This window comes from Chiloscyllium plagiosum, chromosome 32 (genome assembly GCF_004010195.1).
Source record: "Chiloscyllium plagiosum isolate BGI_BamShark_2017 chromosome 32, ASM401019v2, whole genome shotgun sequence".
Lineage (NCBI taxonomy): Eukaryota > Metazoa > Chordata > Chondrichthyes > Orectolobiformes > Hemiscylliidae > Chiloscyllium > Chiloscyllium plagiosum.
In genome coordinates this window covers 18,779,542-18,799,289 of record NC_057741.1, presented here as the reverse complement: position 1 = coordinate 18,799,289, position 19,748 = coordinate 18,779,542, and the positions used below count along the sequence as shown (strand labels likewise).

At 43.4% G+C, this 19,748-nt stretch overlaps 2 protein-coding genes across 6 annotated transcripts in view; one reads left to right on the top strand and one right to left on the bottom strand.

The window, feature by feature from the left end:
* The window catches only part of inpp4b (inositol polyphosphate-4-phosphatase type II B), a 1,028,621-nt gene that overhangs the window by 951,382 nt on the left and 57,491 nt on the right, over nucleotides 1–19,748 (top strand). Inside the window, exons 27-28 of one of the 3 annotated variants that reach the window (XR_006309059.1) lie at nucleotides 35–666; nucleotides 3,765–4,141. Coding sequence is in view for 2 of the 3 variants with exons in the window: in XM_043674147.1 (XP_043530082.1) it covers nucleotides 35–167 (133 nt within the window). In the remaining variant the exon portion in view is untranslated. Of the gene's footprint in view, nucleotides 1–34; nucleotides 667–3,764; nucleotides 4,142–19,748 lie in introns of those variants that run through there. The other 2 variants (XM_043674147.1, XM_043674148.1) reach the window with 2 other exon arrangements.
* The window catches only part of LOC122539382 (interleukin-15-like), a 210,967-nt gene continuing 195,123 nt past the window's right edge, over nucleotides 3,905–19,748 (bottom strand). Inside the window, exon 7 of one of the 3 annotated variants that reach the window (XM_043674170.1) lies at nucleotides 3,905–3,968. In XM_043674170.1, coding sequence (XP_043530105.1) covers nucleotides 3,942–3,968 — 27 coding nt within the window. In that variant the 3' untranslated portion in view covers nucleotides 3,905–3,941. The remainder of the gene's footprint in view (nucleotides 3,969–19,748) is intronic. The other 2 variants (XM_043674166.1, XR_006309061.1) reach the window with 2 other exon arrangements.

Below are 19,748 nucleotides of genomic sequence, written 5' to 3'. Positions count from 1 at the left end.
GCATTATGAGGTGTATTTTTTTCCTTTTTACCAGAGAAGGATGTCGAATAGAAAATGCACAGAAGAATATAAATTGCAGGAAATATGCATTCAACACGATTCAGCTGATGGCATTCCCAAAATACTACAGGCCACCCGATGGAACATATGGAAAAGCAGACACTTAAACTTAATTACATTTGTAAGCTGACAATTTGCAAAATTATTCAGGTTTTAATTAGCTCCACATAGAAAGAGTAATTACCTACTTTTTGTGACTAAGTGATCTCAGCTAAAAACATCCACCGAGATTGAATTTCTTTGGCAACCTTCTTCATGTAACAGGATATTTTAGAAATTATGTATAGCCCTTTTCATTTATTTTTACTTTTGAGGACTAGAACAATTGTTGTTCCTTGCTGATGTTGCATGAAGAACACGAATGATAAAATGGGCCAATGCAATTCTATCCAAAAAAAACTGTACATTAAATGGAGTTTCTTTTGTATAAATTATGTTGACAATTCTTGTTGCAGCACATTTTTGTCTACAATTGCATCTTCATATTTTATGGTTACTGTTTAAAATTGACAAGTGATATTTAAAATAACTGTTTATTACTTCAAGGAAATATGCATTACCAGATGTGCCAAGGTAAACAGTATACCCAGCTCAAGTGCAATACAGGTAATCTGTGACTTGAAGAAGTGTTTACTGGTGATATTTATGTCCAAACATCTTATTCTCAGTAATCAACACGATATACTCTCATAAAGGATTGAGTATAATGTGTTCCTGTCTCTGATCATAGTGTATGTTGCTTTAATTGACAGCAAAATGTTGATGCTTCAACATTGATGTTAGAAATTCAACGTTTCTGCAACTCATTCACCCAAACACAATGTAGGGGCAAGAGCCATAGGATTTCAATATGCATTATTTTTCTGAAAATGCAGTAATAGCTATTTTAATTCAATAAATCCCATGTCAATTTTCAAAACCTAATCCTTAGTTATTTTACAGGTACATTAAGGATAAAAGGATAACATGGGAAATTGTAGGCCTATTAAGGACTACAGTTGGAGGATATAGGTTGAGTTCTAAATTAATACTTTGTGTCGATGTCACTAGTGAGAGGGATGATATCGGAATAAAAATTCCCATTGGGAGAAAGACTCTGATACAATTGAAGTGTTAGCATTGATAGGGAGGAAGCTCTGAGTGGTCAGATAGACTTAAAAGTAGATTACTCTCCAGATCCAGATGAAATGTATCCCAGTTGTTGAGTGAGGCAAGGACGGAAATAGCAGGGGCACTTGCAACAATTTTTTAATTCCTCTCTGGCAACAGGAGATTTGATTTATTATTGTCACGTCTACCAAGATACAGTGACAAGTATTGTTATGTGTGCTAACTAGACAACTCATACCTTTCATAAGTACATCAGGGTAATAGAACAGAATTTGGATATAGTGTCACAGTTACAGAGAAGGTGCAGAGAAAGATCAACTTTAATATATGGGAGGTTTGTTCATAAGTCTGATAACAGCAGGGAAGAAGCTGTTCTTAAATATGTTGGTACATGTTTTCTGTTTCTTCTGGTTGATGGAAGAGGGTCAAAGAGGGGAAAACCAGGGTGGGAGGGGTCTTTGATTATGCTGGCTGCTTTCTCAAGGCAACGGGAAGTATAGACGGACACAATGGAAGGAAAGCTGATTTTCGTGATGGACTGGACTGCATTCACAGCTCTCTACATTTTTGCAGTCTTGGGCAAAACAGTTGCCAAACCAAGCTTTTAAGCATCCAGAAAGGATGCTTTCTGTGGTGCATTTATAAAAATTGGTAGGAGTCATCGTGGCCATCCCGAGTTTTCTTAATCTCCTGCAGAAGTAGAGGTATCGGTGTGCTTTCTTCACTGTAGCATTGACGTGGCTGGACTAGGATAGAATGATGGTGATATTTGCTCATGGGAATTTAAAACTCTCCACAACTTCCACCTCAGCACCATTGATACAGATAGGGGATTGTCCTCCATTCTGCTTCCTGAAGTTGATGACTAGCTCGTTCATTTTGCTGACATTGAGAGAGAGATTGTTGCCTTTACACTATGCCGCTAAGCTGTCTATCTTCTTCCTATACTCTGTCTCATCATTGATTGAGATCTGATCCACTATGGTGGTGTCATCAGCAAATTTGTAATTGGAGTTAGAGTTGAATTTGGCAACATGAGAGTATAAGGAGTATAGTAAGGGGCTGAGTATGCAGTCTTGCAAGGCACCGGTGTTGAAGATTATTGTGGAGGAAGTGTTGTCACCTACCTTTACTGATTGCAATCTGTGGGTCAGGAAATTGAGAATTCAATTGCAGAGTGGGAAACAGAGTCCTAGGAAATGAATTTTGTTGGAATTGTGATGTTGAGGGTGGAGCTAATGACGTATCCAGATGTTACAGGGATGAGTGTAGAGCCATGGTGATGGCATTTGCCTTGGACCTATTGTGATGATAGGTGAATTGTAGTGGATCAAGGCAATTTGGGAGACTGGAGTTGATGTGCACATTACTAACCTGTTGAAGCACTTCATAATGATGGATGTCAGAGCCTGGGTGTTAGTCATTAAGGCATGCTGCCTGATTTTTCTTTGGCACTGGGATGGTAATGGTTTTCTTGAAGCAGGAGAGGTTAGAAATGTCTGCAAATACTCACAATAGCTGGTCCTTGCAGGATCTGAGTGCAATACTGGGGAGTCCATCCAGGCCAGTCACTTTCCTAGGATTCACACTCAAGAAGTAGGACCCTGGGTAGTACCAAGCATCAGAGGGATTTTGGTATGCACGTACACTGATCTCTTAAAGTATCAGAACAGGTGGATACAAAGGTTAAGAACACATATGGGATTCCTGCCTTTCTGAGCCAAGGCACAGAACTTAAAAGCAGGGAGGTTATGCTGGAAATGTAGAAAACAATGATTAGGCCACTGCTACAGTATTGTCCTGAGTTCTGATCTAGAGTTCTGGAATCAAGATCACTGGAAGAATGTGATAACACTGGAGAGGGTGCAGAGGAGATTCACCAGCATGTGACCTGGGCTGAAGATTTTCAGTTGTGAAGAGGGCTTGGACAGACTGGGGTTGGTCTCCTTAGGGCAGAGGTGGTTGAGAGGGTATATGATTGAGATATATAAAATAATCATGGGCATAGGTAGGGTTGACAGGAAAAAACTTTTCACCCTGATGGAGTGATTAATGACCAGGGTGCATAGATTTAAGGTAAGGGGCAGAAGGTTTAGAGGGGATGGAAGGATAAACATTTTCACCAAGAGGTGGTGGGAATCTGGAATTTGTTACCTATAAGGGCAATGGAGGCAAACATTCTCTTAACATTTGAGAAATACTTAGTTGTGCACTTCATATGCCAAGACATACAAGGCTATGGACCAATTGCTGAAAGATGGTTTGGAATAATTAGGTGATTGTTTTTGACTGGCAAGTATGTGTTGGGCTGAAGGGCCTTTTTCTGCGCTGGAGATCTCTGTGACTCCATGATTCTAACATATGTAGATCTCTGTTAAATAATATGAATGAAAGAAAAGCAGAAAACTGTTATTGCAAAACTGAATTTTAGAAATTAGACTTAGACATAGATTCATAATAAAAGGCATTCAATACAGAATTCATAATTTTCATAGAATAAATTATACTTTTTTTGTTCAAGTGCCTTACATAGATTAGATTTCTTCAGGTCCTCAAGTCAAAGTGACTGATAATTATAACAACTGCATTCACAGCAAGTAAAGCACAAAGCTGAAAAGAATAATGGCATTTCAGAAAGACTCTTGCAAAGATATCCATGGAATCCGATCCCATCAAGGATTTGAACATCTTCAGGACAGGGAGAAACGGTGGTCAACATTCTGGGGCAATGAAGCATAACTTGGTACAGTATTGAAGCTGGTAAGAGGCTATCATCTGTATCCAATCTTCAATATGATCTATTTATCACAATGATATAAAGAGAAAAAGTTATTTTTTTGTGAATGTGTGCAAAGATTAAATGCTTGAATTAAGGTGTTCTTGTAAAATTTGTGCATCACTCTTTGTTTACGTGATCACTGGAACAATAACAAGAGAGCACAAATTTTGTAGAGTTAATTGATAATCTAAATAAACCTAATTTTCTCAAAAGACTCCGTTTTTGAGAGCACTATGTTGTAATAATCCTTGTGTGAATTGGAAGACCATGACCTATATTTTTGCCATGTTGGAGAGCCTTTTTGCCATGGTAAAAATGGAGGAAGTTGCTGGGAATCCTAAGTCATGTCCACATGACACCATCTTGATTTTCAGTGGGTAGAGTTCAGGACAGTATGTGTTTTATGCATGAGCAGTTTGTGGAGCTGACCATTTAAATTATCCCCCAGTTAAATCATATTTTGGAGTTCGTGCACACAGTAGGTCTGAAACCTGGAGTGTGCAGGATAGATCAGGTAAGAGCAGACCATAACTGCATCTTGTAGGAAACCCAACTTTTACAGACCTGATGTATCCATATGAATATGCTCCTAAGGCATCTTGGGATGAGGAGTCAGAATCCTTTGGGGGATGGCGATCAGGTATCTTTCAGACTAGTTAGCAGTCGAGGAGATTTTGAGTAAAAAGTTGCATAAAGCTCTTAGTATGGTCAAGCTTGTCAAATACCTGTCAAAACCACTTAGTAAGTGTCAAACCTGTGAAGAATGAAGTGACAAACCTTTCAAAACCTGTTGAGAAGTGGCAACTTTTCAAGATATGTCAAACCTACCAAGACCTGCAGCCGTATTAAATCTGACAAGACTTGTCAATGTTATTCAAGATCTTTCAAATAGTGTTAAAATTGTCAAGACCTATTAAATGTATTAAGAAGTGTCATGACCTATCAAGAAGTGTCAATCTTATCAACAGCTGTTGAGAATTATCAAACTTCTCAAAACCTGTCAAAATATGTCAAACACATCAAGACATGTCAATAAGGGTCAAAGGTTTCAAGGTGTGTCAGGTGTGTCAAATGACAATCATGACAGGATTTTCATATGTTTTATTGAGATCTGTCTCTTGATTAAATTTTAAAAATATAAAACATAGGTAATAAGTTATCTTGGAGCAGTGTTGTTTAGAGCGGTATTTTCTGGGTCTGTAGATTGCTAAGGTGAAAAGATGGCCTTTAGTAGAGTGATGTGCTCTTTGAATGTGGAAGATAGAGGGAGTTTCCATGATACTGATGATTATGTCTGCAGTAAATGTGTTTAGTTGAGAATCCTATCAGATCACTTAGATCAGTTGGAGTGGCAGTTTGAGGCCATGAGGAATTTACAAGAGGTAGGGGGTGTGCTGGCTGGCAGTTATAGGACGGGAGAAATACCGCAGATACAGTCAGGTAGATGGGTTACCTCTAGGAAAAGTGGGAGAGGGTGGCAGGTAGTGCAGGAGTCTTCTGTGGCTATCCCCATCTCAAACAAATATGCTGTTTTGGAAAATGTAGGGGAAGATGGACTCTCAAGGGAATGCAAGAGGCATAACAGGGAAGGCAGATGAACTCAGGACATGGTTAGGAACATGGGACTGTGATATCATAGCAATTACATAGATGCGGTTCAGGGATGGACAGGAGTGCAGCTTAATGTTCCAGGATACAAATGCTATAGGAAGGATAGAAAGGAGGGCAAAAGAGAGGGGTAGTGGCATTTTTGATAAGGCATAACATTACAGCTGTACTGAGGGAGGATATTCCTAGGAATGCGTTGGGTGGAACTGAAAAATAAGAAAGGGATGATCATCTTATTCGGATTGTACTATAAACCCCCAGTAGTCATTGGGAAATTGAGAAACAAATTTGGAAGGTGATCTCAGTTATCAGTAAGAGTAATAGGGTGGTTATGGTAGGGGATTTTAACTTTCCAACTTGACCTACTCTTGGGAAATAAGGCAAGGCAAGTGACTGAGGTGTCAGTGGAGGAGCATAGAGTCATAGAAATGTACAGCATGGAAACAGACCCTTTGGTCAAACTCATCCATGTCGACCAAATATCCCAACCCAATCGAGTCCCACTTGCCAGCACCTGGTCCATATCCCTCCAAACCCCTCCTATTCATAGACCCATCCAGATGCCAAATAACTGTTGTAATTGTACTAGACTCCACCACTTCCTCTGGCAGCTCATTCCATACACGTACCACCCTCTGCGTGAAAAGGTTGCCCCTGAGGTCCCTTTTATATCTTTCCCCGATCACCCTAAACCTATGCCCTCTAGTTCTGGACTCCCCCACCCTAGGGAAAAGACTTTGTCTAATTATGCTATCCATGCCCCTCATGATTTTATAAACCTCTATAAGGTCACCCCTCAGCCTCCGATGCTCCAGAGAACACAGCCCCAGCCTGTTCATCCTCTCCCTATTGCTCAAATCCTCCAACCCTGGCAACATCCTTGTCGATCTTTTCTGAATCCTTTCAAGTTTCATAACAGCTTTCTGATAGGAAGGAAACCAGAATTGCACACAATATTCCAACAGTGGCCTAACCAATGTCCTTTACAGCCGCAACATGACCCCCCAACTCCTGTACTCAATACTCTGACAAATAAAGGAAAGCATACCAAACACCTTCTTCACTATCCTATCTACCTGTGACCTACTTTCAAGGAGCTATGAACCTGCATCCCAAGGTCTCCTTGTTCAACAACACTCCCTAGGACTTTACCATTAAGTGTATAAGTCCTGCTAAGATTTGCTTTCCCAAAATGCAGCACTTCACATTTATCTAAATTAAACTCCATCTGCCACTTCTCCCATCTGATCAAGATACCGTGGTAATCTGAGGTAACGTTCTTCGCTGTCCACTACACCTCCAATTATGGTGTCATCTGCAAACTTACTAACTATACCTCTTATGCTCACATCCAAATCATTTATATAAATGATGAAAAGTAGTGGAACCAGCCCCGATCCTTGTGGCACTCCACTGGTCACAGGCCTCCAGTCCGAAAAACAACCCTCGACCACCACTCTCTGTTTTCTACCTTTGAGCCAGTTCTGTATCCAAATGGCCAGTTCTCTCTGTATTCCTGAGATCTAACCTTGCTAATCAGTCTCCCATGGGGAACCTTGTCGAACGCCTTACTGAAGTCCACATAGATCACATCTAGTACTCTGCCCTCATCAATCCTCTTTGTTACTTCTTCAAAAAACTCAATCATATTTTTGAGACATGATATCCCACACAAAGTCATGTTGGCGATCCCTAATCAGTCCTTGCCTTTCCAAATACATATACATCCTGTCCCTCAGGATTCCCTCCAACGACTTGCCCACCACCAATGTAAGGCTTACTGGTCTACAGTTCCCTGGCTTGTCCTTACCACCTTTCTTAAACAGTAGCACCACGTTAGCCAACCTCCAGTCTTCCGACACCTCATCTGTGACTATCGATTATACAAATATCTCAGTAAGAGGCCCAGCAGTTACATCCCTAGCCTCCCACAGAGTTCTCGAGTACACCTGATCAGATGCTGGGGATTTATCCACTTTCATGCATTTCAAGACATACAGTACTTCCTCCTCTGTAACATGGACTTTTTCCTACACTCTATATCTTCTATGTCCTTCTTCACAGTAAATACTGGTGCAAAATACTCGTTTATTATCTCCCCATCTCCTGTGGCTCCACACAAAGGCTGCCTTGCTGACCTTTGAGGGGCACTATTCTCTCCTGAGTTACCCTTTTGTCCTTAATGTATTTGGTTAGGATTCTCCTTAACTCTATTTGCCAAAGCTATCTCATGTCCCCTTTTTGCCCTCCTGATTTCTCTCTTAAGTATATTCCTACTGCCTTTACACTCTAAGGATTCACTCGATCTATCTTGTCTATATCATACATATGCGTCCTCCTTTTGCTTCACCAAACCCTCAATTTCTTGAGTCATCCAGCATTCCCTATACCTACCAGTCTTGCCTTTCACCTAAACAGGAACATACTGTCTCAGCACTCTGGTTATCTAATTTCTGAAGGCTTCCCATTTTCCAGCCGTCCCTTTACCTGTAAACGTTTGCCTCCAATCAGCTTTTGAAAGTTCTTGCCTAATACCGTCAAAATTGGCCTTTCTCCAGTTTAAAACTTCAGCTTTTAGATCTGGTCTATCCTTTTCCATCACTATTTTAAAACGAATAGAATTATGGTCGCTGGCCCCAAAGTGCTCCCCCACTGACACCTCAGTCACCTGCCTTGCCTTATTTCCCAAGAGTAGGTCAGGTTTTGCACCTTCTCTGGTTGGTACATCCACATATTGAATCAGAAAATGTTCTTGTACACATTTAACAAATTCCTCTCCATCTAAACCCTTAACACTATGGTAGTCCCAGTCTATGTTTGGAAAGTTAAAATCCCTGACCATAACCACCCTAGTATTCTTATAGATAACTGAGATCTCCTTACAAATTTGTTTCTCAATTTCCCTCTGACTATTAGGGGATCTATAATACAATCCCAGTAAGGTGATCATCCCTTTCTTCTTTCTCAGTTCTACCCAAATAACTTCCCTGGATGTATTTCCGGGAATGTCCTCCCTCAGTATAGCTGTAATGCTCTCCCTTACCAAAATCGCCACTCCCCCTCCTCTCTTGCCTCCCTTTCTGTTCTTCCTGTAGTGTTTGTATCCTGGAACATTAAACTGTCAGTTCTGTCCATTCTTAAGTCATGTTTCTGTAATTGCTATGATATCACAGACCCATGTTCCTAACCATGCCCTGAGTTCATCTGCCTTCCCGTTAGGCCTCTTGCATTGAAATATATGCAGTTTAACTTATCAGTCCTACCTACCTTGTTCTGCTTTGTCCCTACCTTCCATTGACTGTTTTACTGCCTTTCTTCTCAACTATACCAGTCTCAGATTGATCTCTTTCCTCACTATCTCCCTGGGTCCCACCCCCCACCTTACTAGTTTAAATCCTCCAGAGCAGCTCTAGCCAATCTCCGTGCCAGTATACTAGTCCCCTTCCAATATAGGTGCAACCCATCCTTCTTGTACAGGTCACTTCTACCCCAAAAGAGTTTCCAATAATCCAAAAATGTGAACCCTTCTCCCATACACCAGCTCCTCAGCCATGCATTCATCTGCTGTATCCTCCTATTCCTGCCCTCACTAGCTCATAGCACTGGGAGTAATCCAGATATTACTACTCTTGAGGACCTCCTTTTTAAATTCCTGCCTAACTCTCTGTAATCTCCCTTCAGAATCTCAACTTTATACCTTCCTATGTCATTGATTCCAATGTGTACAATGACCTCCGGCTGGCCCCTCTCCCCCTTCAGAACATTCTGCACCCTATCTGAGAGATCTTTGATCCTAGCACTAGGAAGCAATACACCATTCTGATGTTTTGCTGCTGGCCACAGAAACATCTGTCTGTACCTTGGACTGGAGAGTCCCTTAGCACAATCGATCTCTTGGAACCCTCATTGCATTAGGGCCAGTCTCAAGATCAGAAACTTGGCTGTTCGTGCTACGTTCTCCTGAGAATCCATTACCCTCTAAATTTTCCAAAACAGCATACTTGCTTGAAATGGATATAGCCACAGAAGACTCCTGCACTAACTGCCTATCTCTCTTCCCTTTCCTGGCATTAACCCATCTCTGTGACTGTATCTGTGACTTTTCCCCCTTCCTGTAAGTGCCATCTATCACACCCCCTTGCTCGTGTAAATTTCTCATTGCCTCTAACTGTCTCTCCAACCGATCCATTCGATCTGAAACGATTCACAACCAATGGCATTTATTGCAGATATAATCCTCAGTAACCCATAAACTCTCCCTAAACTCCCACATCCGACAAGAAGAGCATATCACTCTACTAAGGGCCATTTTTGCTTCTTTCAATCTACAGAACCAGAAAATAGCACTATCTTATTCCTCTACAAAACACTGCTCCAGGTTAAATTAATACTTATGGCTTATATTTTAAGTTTAATCAAGAGACATACCTCAATAAAATATATAATCAAGAAAGAAGCGACTCTACTCACGACTGCAGACTGACTGTAAGGCTTAAAACATCGACTTATCTGTTTCTGTGCTGTGACCTCTCCCAAACAGGTTCCTCTCAGATCAGTTATGAATTTTTCTGTTTGTTATTTTTCCCGCATGCACTCCGATGTCCAGTGATACATGAATTCAAACAGCAAAAGCAGTAACTGTGCAGGTTCACTGCTCTGTCAGTTAGGAATGACTTTGGGGCCAGCGACCATAATTTTATTAGTTTTAAAACTTTGATGGAAAATGCTAAGACCAGATTTAAAAGTTAAAGTTCTAAATTGGAGGAAGGCTAATTTTGAGGGAATTAGGCAAGAACTTTCATAAGTTGATTGGGGTAGATATTCGCAGGTAAAGGGATGGCTGAAAAATGGAACGCCTTCAAAAGTGAGATAATGAGAGTCCAGAGGCAGTATGTTCCTGTTAGGGTGAATGGCAAGGCTGGTAGGTATAGGGAATGCTGGATGACTGGAGACATTGAGGTTTTGGTCAAGAAAAAGGAGGAAACATTTGTCGGGTATAGACAGGAAAGATCGAGTGAATCCTTAGAAGAGTATAACAGCAGTAGAAGTGTACTGAAAAGGGAAATCAGGAGGGCAAAAAGGGGAAATGAGATAGATGTGGCAAATAGGATTATGGAGAATCCAAAGGGATTTTAGAAATACATTAAGGACAAAAGGGTAACTAGGGAGAGAATAGGGCCCCTCAAAGATCAGCAAGGCAGTCTATGTGTGGAACCACAGGAGATGAGGAAGATACTAAATGAGTATATTTCATATATTTTACTGTGGAAAAGGACATGGAAGGTATAGAATGTGGGCAAATAGATGGTAACATCTTGAAAGATGTCCATCTGGATGTCTGAAAATGCATAAATATGGATAAATCTCCAAGACCTGATCAGGTGTATCCTAGAACTCTGTGGGAAGCTAGGGAAGTGATTGCTGGGCCCCTTGCTGAGATATTTCTATGATCGACAGTCACAGGTGAGGTGCTGAAAGATTGGAGGTTGGTTAACGTGGTGCCATTATTTAAGAAAGGTGGTAAGGACAAACCAGGGAACTATAGACCGTTGAGCCTGACATAGGTGATGGGCAAGTTGTTGGAAGGAATCCTGAGGGACAGAATTAACATGTATTTGGAAAGGCAAGGATTGATTAGGGATAGTGAGTGGGAAATCATATCTCACTAATTTGATTGAGTTTTTTGAAGAAGTAACAAAGAGGACTGAGGAGGGCAGATTGGTTGACGTGATCTGTATGGACTTCAGTAAGCTATTCGACAAGATTCCTCATCGTAGACTGGTTAGTAAGGTTAGATCACGTGGAATACAGGGAGAATTTGGATTCAGAACTGGCTCGAAGGTAGAAGACCATGGGTGATGATGAAGTATTGTTTTTCAGACTGGAGACCTGTGGCCAGTGGTTTGCCACAAGGATCAGTGCTGTGTCCACTGCTTTTCATCATTTTGGATGTGAACATAGGAATATAGTTCATACATTTGCAGATGCCACCTACCTCAAAGTACAATTAGATTTTGATCAGATGGGCCAATGGCTGAGGAGTGACAGATGGAGTTTAATTTAGATAAATGTGAGGTGCTGTATTTTGGAAAGGTTAATCAGGGCAAGACTTGTACACTGAATGGTAAGGTTCAGGGGAGTGTTGTTGAACAAAGAGCCCTTGGAGGGCAGGTTCATAGTTCCTTGAAAGTGGAGTCTCAAGTAGATAGAATAATGAAGAAGGCATTTGGCATACTTGCCTTTATTGCTCAGTGCATTGAGTATAGGAGTTGGGCTTCATGTTGCAGCTGTACATGACATTGGTTAGGCTACTGTTGGAATACTGCGTGCAATTCTGATTCCCTGCTATAGGAAAGATGTTGTGAAATTTGAAAGGGTTCAGAAAAGATTTACAAGAATGTTGCCAGGGCTAGAGGGTTTGAGCTTTAAGGAGAGGCTGAATAGACTGGGGTTATTTTCCCTGGAGCGTCAGAGGCTGAGATGTGACCTTATAGAGGTTTATAAAATCATGAGGAGCATGAATAGGGTAAATAGACAAGGTCTTATCCCTGGGATGGGGGAATCCAGAACTAGAGGGCATAGATTTAGGGTGAGAGGGGAAAGACTTAAAAGAGACCTAAGGGGATGGTATGTGTGTGGAATGTGCTGCCAGAGGAAGTGGTGGAGGCTGGTACAATTACAACATTTAAAAGGCATCTGGATGGGTATATGAATAGGAAGCATTTAAAGGGATCTTGGCCAAATGCTGGCAAACAGGACTAGATTAATTTAGGATATCTAGTCGACATGGATGAGTTGGACTGAAGGGTCAGTTTCTGTGCTATACATCTCTATGACTCTTAAGTGTCATAACCGATCATAAATTGCCAAATCTGTTATATATCATATTTGTCATGATCTGCCAATTACTTTGAAACTTGTCAAGAACTTGCCATAAAAATCAACCTTGTCAAGAACTTGCCATTAATATCAAACTGGTCAAGAAGGGAATTGCTAAGAAATGACAACTTTGTTAAGAACTGCCAAGAAGTGTCAAGCTTATGATAATACAAATATAGAAGTGATGTTTACCATTCAGCCCATTATGTCTGCTCTGAAATTCAATATTAGTGTTTCAAATTCATATTCCAATAGACTGCTGTAACCTTAGATTCTGTGAGGCAAAGGAATCAATCACCTGCCTTAAAAATAGTGAATGACTCAGCTTCCACCCCATTCTGAAATTTAGAGTTCGAAACTCTCACAAATGTCTGAAAAAAGATCTTCTCCTCTCTGTCTTAAATGTATAATCTCTAATCTTAAAATCCTGCTCACTTGTTGTGGACTCTCCTAAAAGTGGAAACATCCTTTCCATGTCCAGCCAGTCAGAATGTCACATATTTCAGTATATTCACCCTCACTCCTCTAATTTATGGTGGAAAAAAGCCCAGCCTGTCTACCTATCCTCATAAGACAGACCACAAATTCCTAATATATGTCATCATATAAGCATCATCTAAACATCCTCCAAAGAATTTACATCCTTCCTTAAATAAATAAAACTGCTCACAGCATTCAAACCACAGGGCTTAATCTTACATTTGTTTGGCTAGGTCCAAGCTTTTGGATGTTTTTCTACCCATTGTCTAGCATTTTGTCTTGTTTATCTTACCAATTTACTGCACTAACCCCTAATCCATCTTTCAAGTCAGATTCTATTAGCATCCTATCATTTGCACTTCTCTGAACAACCCAGCCCACTCCGTGAATATCACCCAAAGACCGGTATATTCGAAAGGCTACTGTGCACTGACATTCTGAGACTATCCTGCTCATTGCCACACAAAATCAGAATATGGTGGAGAAGGAGAAGGATGGCACTGCAATTCTCCAACAGGGATGTGGAGGCCTTAGCAGATAGAATGGCTTGGAGGATTATCTCAGAGGAAGCCATCGTAAACAGAGTTGTCACCAAGTTTACTGCCGTCTCCAGGGTACGTAGGAATGCCAACAATTCACAAAGGTTAATGATCTTCTTCACTCTGTGGTTAATACCACATTCTTTTCCCTGTCATCTCAAATTCACTGTGTCTCTGGTATTGGACTCACCTCCCACCAAGACCTATGCTATGTCACTCTTACTGTTGCAAATGCCTTCCCTCACTCACTCTTGCTTCCCCCGTACCCTAAAACATTCACTACTACTAGCCCTGCATGTCCAATGTGCTACCTACAACCATTTTTCCTCATGTGCACCAACATTAACACACATGCCACTCACGAAAGTCTTACTTGTTGGGTCCATCTTGCCTTTTGCAGGAGAAGACAGTCTGTACCAGGGCAGAGAGAGATCATAGAGGTGAATGGATGCTTGACATCATCCCCTGTCCCACTGCAGGGAGAGAATCGAAGTTTTCATGGGAGAAGACTGGGACTGCTCCTGCAGGAATGCACAAATATCCCTGTGCAGCCAACCAAATAAGTACCATTGTTCATTCCACCTCAACTCTCTCAGTACACCCGCAGTTATTCTCAATCATTGCACACCACATCTAACCACTGGCTGCTTTGCCTTCTGTCTCTTTGGTCTTGGAAGTTCTGTTAGCCTCCTGTGATCTCTGCAGAGAAATGCCCTGCTATACCAAAGTGCCATCTTTGACCTCTGAAGATGAGAGATTGGAAGTGTTAAAGGAGTATTGGCATGGCTGTCTCCAGCACTCCCACTTGCCCAGATACTGATACCTCATTGGGAACCATAAACACAGAAAGTGTGGGTACACAGTCTGGTCAGCGATAGCTCTACAGCTAGCCAAAAAGAATTGACCCAGGCATCTGAAACTCTGAGCTTTACTGGAGACAAGGCACCTGCTCAGCACCAGGCAGGAGATGTGATGTCAGCAATCATGGCCATTATCTACATGGGCTTAAAAATGTGTTGCTGGAAAAGCGCAGCAGGTCCGGCACCATCAAAGGAGCAGGAGAATCGACGTTTCGGGCATAAGCCCTTCTTCAGGAATGAGGAGGGTGTGCCAAGCAGGCTAAGATAAAAGGAGGGACTTGGGAGAGGGGCATTGGGAATGCGATAGGTGGAAGGAGGTTAAGCTGAGGGTGATAGGCCGGAGAGGGGGTGGGGGCGGAGAGGTCGGGAAGAAGATTGCAGGTCAAGAAGGCGGTGCTGAGTCTGAGGGTTGGGACTGAGAAAAGGTGGCGGGAGGGGAAATGAGGAAGCTGGAGAAGTCTGCATTCATCCCTTGTGGTTGGAGGGTTCCTAGGCGGAAGATGAGGCGCTCTTCCTCCAGGCGTCGTGTTGCCGTGGTCTGACGATGGAAGAGGCCAAGGACCTGCATATCCTTGGCGGAGTGGAAGGAGGAGTTGAAGTGTTCAGCCATGGGGCGGTTGGGTTGGTTGGTGCGGGTGTCCCAGAGGTGTTCTCTGAAACTTTCCGCAAGTACACGGCCTGTCTCCCCAACGTATAGGAGGCCACATCGGGTGCAGCAGATTCAGTAAATGATGTGTGTGGAGGTGCAGGTGAATTTCTGATGGATATGGAAGGATCCTTTGGGGCCTTGGAGGGAAGTAAGGGGGGAGGTGTGGGCGCAAGTTTTGCATTTCTTGCAGTTGCAGTGGAAGGTGCCGGGAGTGGAGGTTGGGTTGGTGGGGGGTGTGGATCTGACGAGGGAGTCGCGGAGCAAGTGGTCTTTCCGGAACACTGATAGGGGTGGGGAGGGAAATATATCCTTGGTGGTGGGGTCTGTTTGGAGTTGTCGGAAATGACGAAGGATGATACGATGTATCTGGAAGTTGGTGGGGTGGTAGGTGAGGACCAGTGGGGTTCTGTCCTGGTGGCGATTGGAGGGACGGGATTCAAGGGCGGAGGAGCGGGAAGTGGAGGAGATGCGGTGGAGAGCATTGTCAACCACATCTGAGGGGAAATTGCGGTCTTTGAAGAAGGAGGCCATCTGGGTTGATCGGTATTGGAATTGGTCCTCCTGGAAGCAGATGCGACGAAGGCGAAGGAATTGGGAATATGGGATGGTGATTTTACAGGGGGCAGGATGAGTACAGCCTGGAGGACTCAACATTGAGATTTCCAATTTCAAATAACCTCCCTTCCCATCCCCTGACTCCCTTCCCAGCCTGTCTCGCTCCGTTCCACTCCTCCCAGCCACCTACCAGATTCATTCCTCTCATTGACCAACCAGGTTGCACCCTCCTACCTGTCTTCACCAATCCCCACTTCACCACCCTGCCCCCGCCACCCCCTTTATCTGCAGTTCCCGTTCCACCCAACCCCAGCTCTGAAGAAGAGTTACACCTGAAATGTTGACTTCTCCACCTCCTGATGCTTCCTGGCTTGCTGTGTTCTTCCAGCCCGCTGTTTGTCTACTGCAGGATTGAGCCTCAGCTCAGGTTAGTGTTTGGGAGGGGGGAGGCTGCAGGTTCTGGGCAAGGGCACAGTACATTTGTGAAGGGAGTTGGTTTGCAGCAGAATTTGCAAGGGGAGAGTGTACAACAAAACATGGTTGAGAACAGAAGTAATGTGGGAGTAAAGGGGGGCATCCATGGTTAGGGAGCACCCTTGCTTCAATGGGGGAAAAACACAGCTTTGGTTAACTCAAATCCAGGGTCTAGGTGGGAGGGGCATGTAGATGAGGTGGCTGGGGACCTGGGGAAATGTGATTAATGGGGTGGACGACTCAGAAAAGGGTTTGGATGTTTGGGAGCTCACTGGTACATTCAGGTGGAGAATGGGAGCCATTGGCAAAGGAGCACACACCGTCCTTCCAATGTGCTGGAAAACATTGCAACCACAGCTGGAGGGGGTGGGGAGAGTGACTAAACCTGAGAGGGAGGAAGGGAAGGGCTGCAGCAAACACTGATCATCTGGCTTTTAAAGAGACAGGACATTAGCCACAGGCCCATGCACTATACAAGCCAGGCATGTAGACTGCCTACTCCCACTGCATCCTATATGCCTATGTGCTGTAGATGCCCCACCTTGTACATGTAGATATTGGGAGAAAGTGAGGACTGCAGATGCTGGAGTATCAGAGCTTAAAAATGTGTTGCTGGAAAAGTGCAGCAGGTCAGGCAGCATCAAAGGGGCAGGAGAATCGACGTTTCAGGCATAAGCTCTGTCTCACCTGGAAAGATTGTTTGGGCTCCTGGATAGAAGTGAAGGGGGTGGTGTGCTGGCAGGTTTTGCATCATTTCCGGTTGCCGGGAAGATACTAGAGGGTTCAGGGGGATTGGTGGGGAGAGTGGGACAAACCAAGGTCTGGCAGAGGGAATGGTCATTGCAGAAAACAGAGAGGGGTGGGGAGGGGAATATGTTCTTGGTGGTAGGGTCTAGTTGGAGTTGACGGAAGTGTTTAAGGATGATGTATTGGATGCGGAAACTGGTGGCATTGTAGATAAGGACAAAGGGGGACCCTTTTTATTGTGTTTAAAGGGGGCGGTTTTGAGCAGCGGAACGGGGAATGGAGGTGGTGCAGTGGAGGGCTGTTTGGATGACAGAGAGTGGAAAAGAACATTGCTCGAAATGGGTGGACATCTGGGATGCTTGGGAGTGGAATGTCTCCTCATCTGAGCAGATGCGACAGAGGAATTGCGAGAATGGGATGGAGTTCTTGCAGGATACATGGTGGGAAGAGGTGTACTCCAGATAGTTGTGAGAGTCTGTGGGTTTATAGTAAATGTATGTCTGGACACTGTCGCCAGAGATGGAAATGGAGAGGTTGAGAAAGGGGAGGGAGGTATCCGAGATGGACCAAGTGAATTTGAAGGTGGTGTGGAAGTTGTGGGTGAAGTCGATGAACTACTCCAGTTCAGCCTGGGTGCAGGGCGCTGCACCGATGCAGTCATCGATGGTTACCTCATTTGCAATCCTGCTGCAATAGACATACTGCTCCACATCCTTTCCCTTTAGTATCTTTGAACAGATGCAATGGCGTGACCATGGCCCACCTCATCAACTTATGCAACCAGCCAGGCCAGACCCCTGACTAGTGTCTATATATCTCCTTGACCACATTAATGCTAACCCACATTCTTCACTACAGAGCCATTGGACAGATTATGACTCAAGTCCCTCAACAGCAGATCCCCTGACTGATCACCTGACCATGGCCAAGCCCCTGAATTGGGAGGCTGATCTTGACTTACTGTCACAGAGTGAACCAACTCATGGGTGCATGGACTTCAGTAACATGAGCTTCAGTGAAGAATTTTCCACTAATAGTTGGATACATGGCTGCTGCTTACTGCACTTGCAGTGTGTTTCCTGTGTAAGCTATTGGCTCATGCAGCCTGTGTGTGATGATGCAGCACATTGCCACATAGCAAGATATATGCCCCTAAGATAAAGGACGGCTTAGCAGCAAGGCTATCTTCCTGCTCCTGTGACTGCACGAATTGGCAGGGCAGGGATGCTCAGAACATACATGCAGGCGGTAAGTGAGCAAGCATTCCTGAGATTCAGCCTGGTCTAATCTGCAACGTGGGAGTTGGTCCCTGAGCACAAAGTATCACTGCTGCAACCATTCAAAGCTAGTTGCACCCTGCAAGGCAAGACTGTGCTTCTAGAGTGCACTCCCAATGCATTGGAGGAGTGCCGGAACGGCCACAGAGTGTCATTAGATGCTTAATGCCAGTGTTCATTGAGGAGCGGTGCATGCAGCTGGTATCCATATTTCATGTCCTGAGCGAATGTCACACTCTGTTCACCATGGAGATTGATCAGAGCAAATGGTGAGCTAAACCCAGTAAAAAATATGCCCTGGTTTCTTGTCAAGTTTTCCCAGCATCTAGCTTGCTTAGCAAATTTCAAACGTTATTAGGGCAAGTTGTGTCAGTAACAACATGTTCAACAAGCGTTAATCCCTGTCAATTGCCATCTTACTGCTGCCTTGTGAGAAACTCACCACGCTGCTTGTGAAAAATGCAAAAAAAGAGTGAGATTAACTCGATGTTGAGATGAATGTAACTACATTTGTCACTCAATTCTGCCACACATTTTACTATAAGTCATGTTGCACAAACTTTTATAAGATTCTACCCACAATCTCATAAATTCGTATTCCTGTATAACTTGTTAAGATATGTCAAGAAGTTCAAACCTTTTATGACATGTCATGAGTGTCCAGATGTGTCAATCATGTCAAACTTATCATGGCTTGTCAAGAAATGTCAAATGTTTATGACATAGTCATAGAGATGTACAGCACAGAAAAAGACCCTTCGGTCCAACTTGTCCATACCGACCAGATATCCCAACCTAATCTAGTCTCACTTGCCAGTACCCAGCCCATATCCCTCCAAACCCTTCCTATTCATATACCCATCCAGATGCCTTTTAACTGTTGCAATTGTACGAGCCTCCACCGCTTCCTCTGGCAGCTCAAACCATACGCGTACCACCCTCTGCATGAAAAAGTTGTCCCGGAAGTTTCCTTCCCCTCTCACCCTAAACCTATGTCCTTTGGTTCTGGACCAAACCCCAGGGAAGAGACTTTGTCCACTTATCCTGTCCAAGCCGCTCATGATTTTATAAACTTCTATAAGGTCACCCCTCAGCCTCCGATGCTCCAGGCAACACAGCCCCAACCTATTCAGCCTCCCCTTATAGCTCAAACCCTCCAACACTGGCAACATCCTTGTAAATCTTTTCTGAACCCTTTCAAGTTTCACAACATCCTTTTGATAGGAAGGAGACCAGAATTGCACGCAATATTCCAACAGTGACCTAACCAGTGTCCTGTACAGCCACAACATGACCTCCCAACTCCTGTACTCAATACTCTGATTAATAAAGGAAAGCATTTCAAATGACTTCTTCACTATCCTAACTGCCTGCAAATCTACTTTCAAGGAGCAATTAACCTGCACTGCAAGGTCCCTCTGTTTAGCAACACTCCCTAGGACCTTACCATTAAGTGTATAAGTTCTGCAAAGATTTCCTAGAGCTACTCGGGATGATTTAAATGAGTAAGGTAGTGTGGTTGGAACCCAGGGAGATAGTGAGGACAGGGATCAATCTGAGACTGATATAGTTGAGAAAAGAAAGCAAGTCAAATAGTCAGGGCAAGTAGGAACAAAGCAAAGAACATGGTCGGACTGATAAATTAAACTGCATTTATTTCAATGTAAGAAGCCTAACAGGGAAGGCAGATGAGCTCAGGGCATGGTTAGGAACATGGGACAGGGATATCAC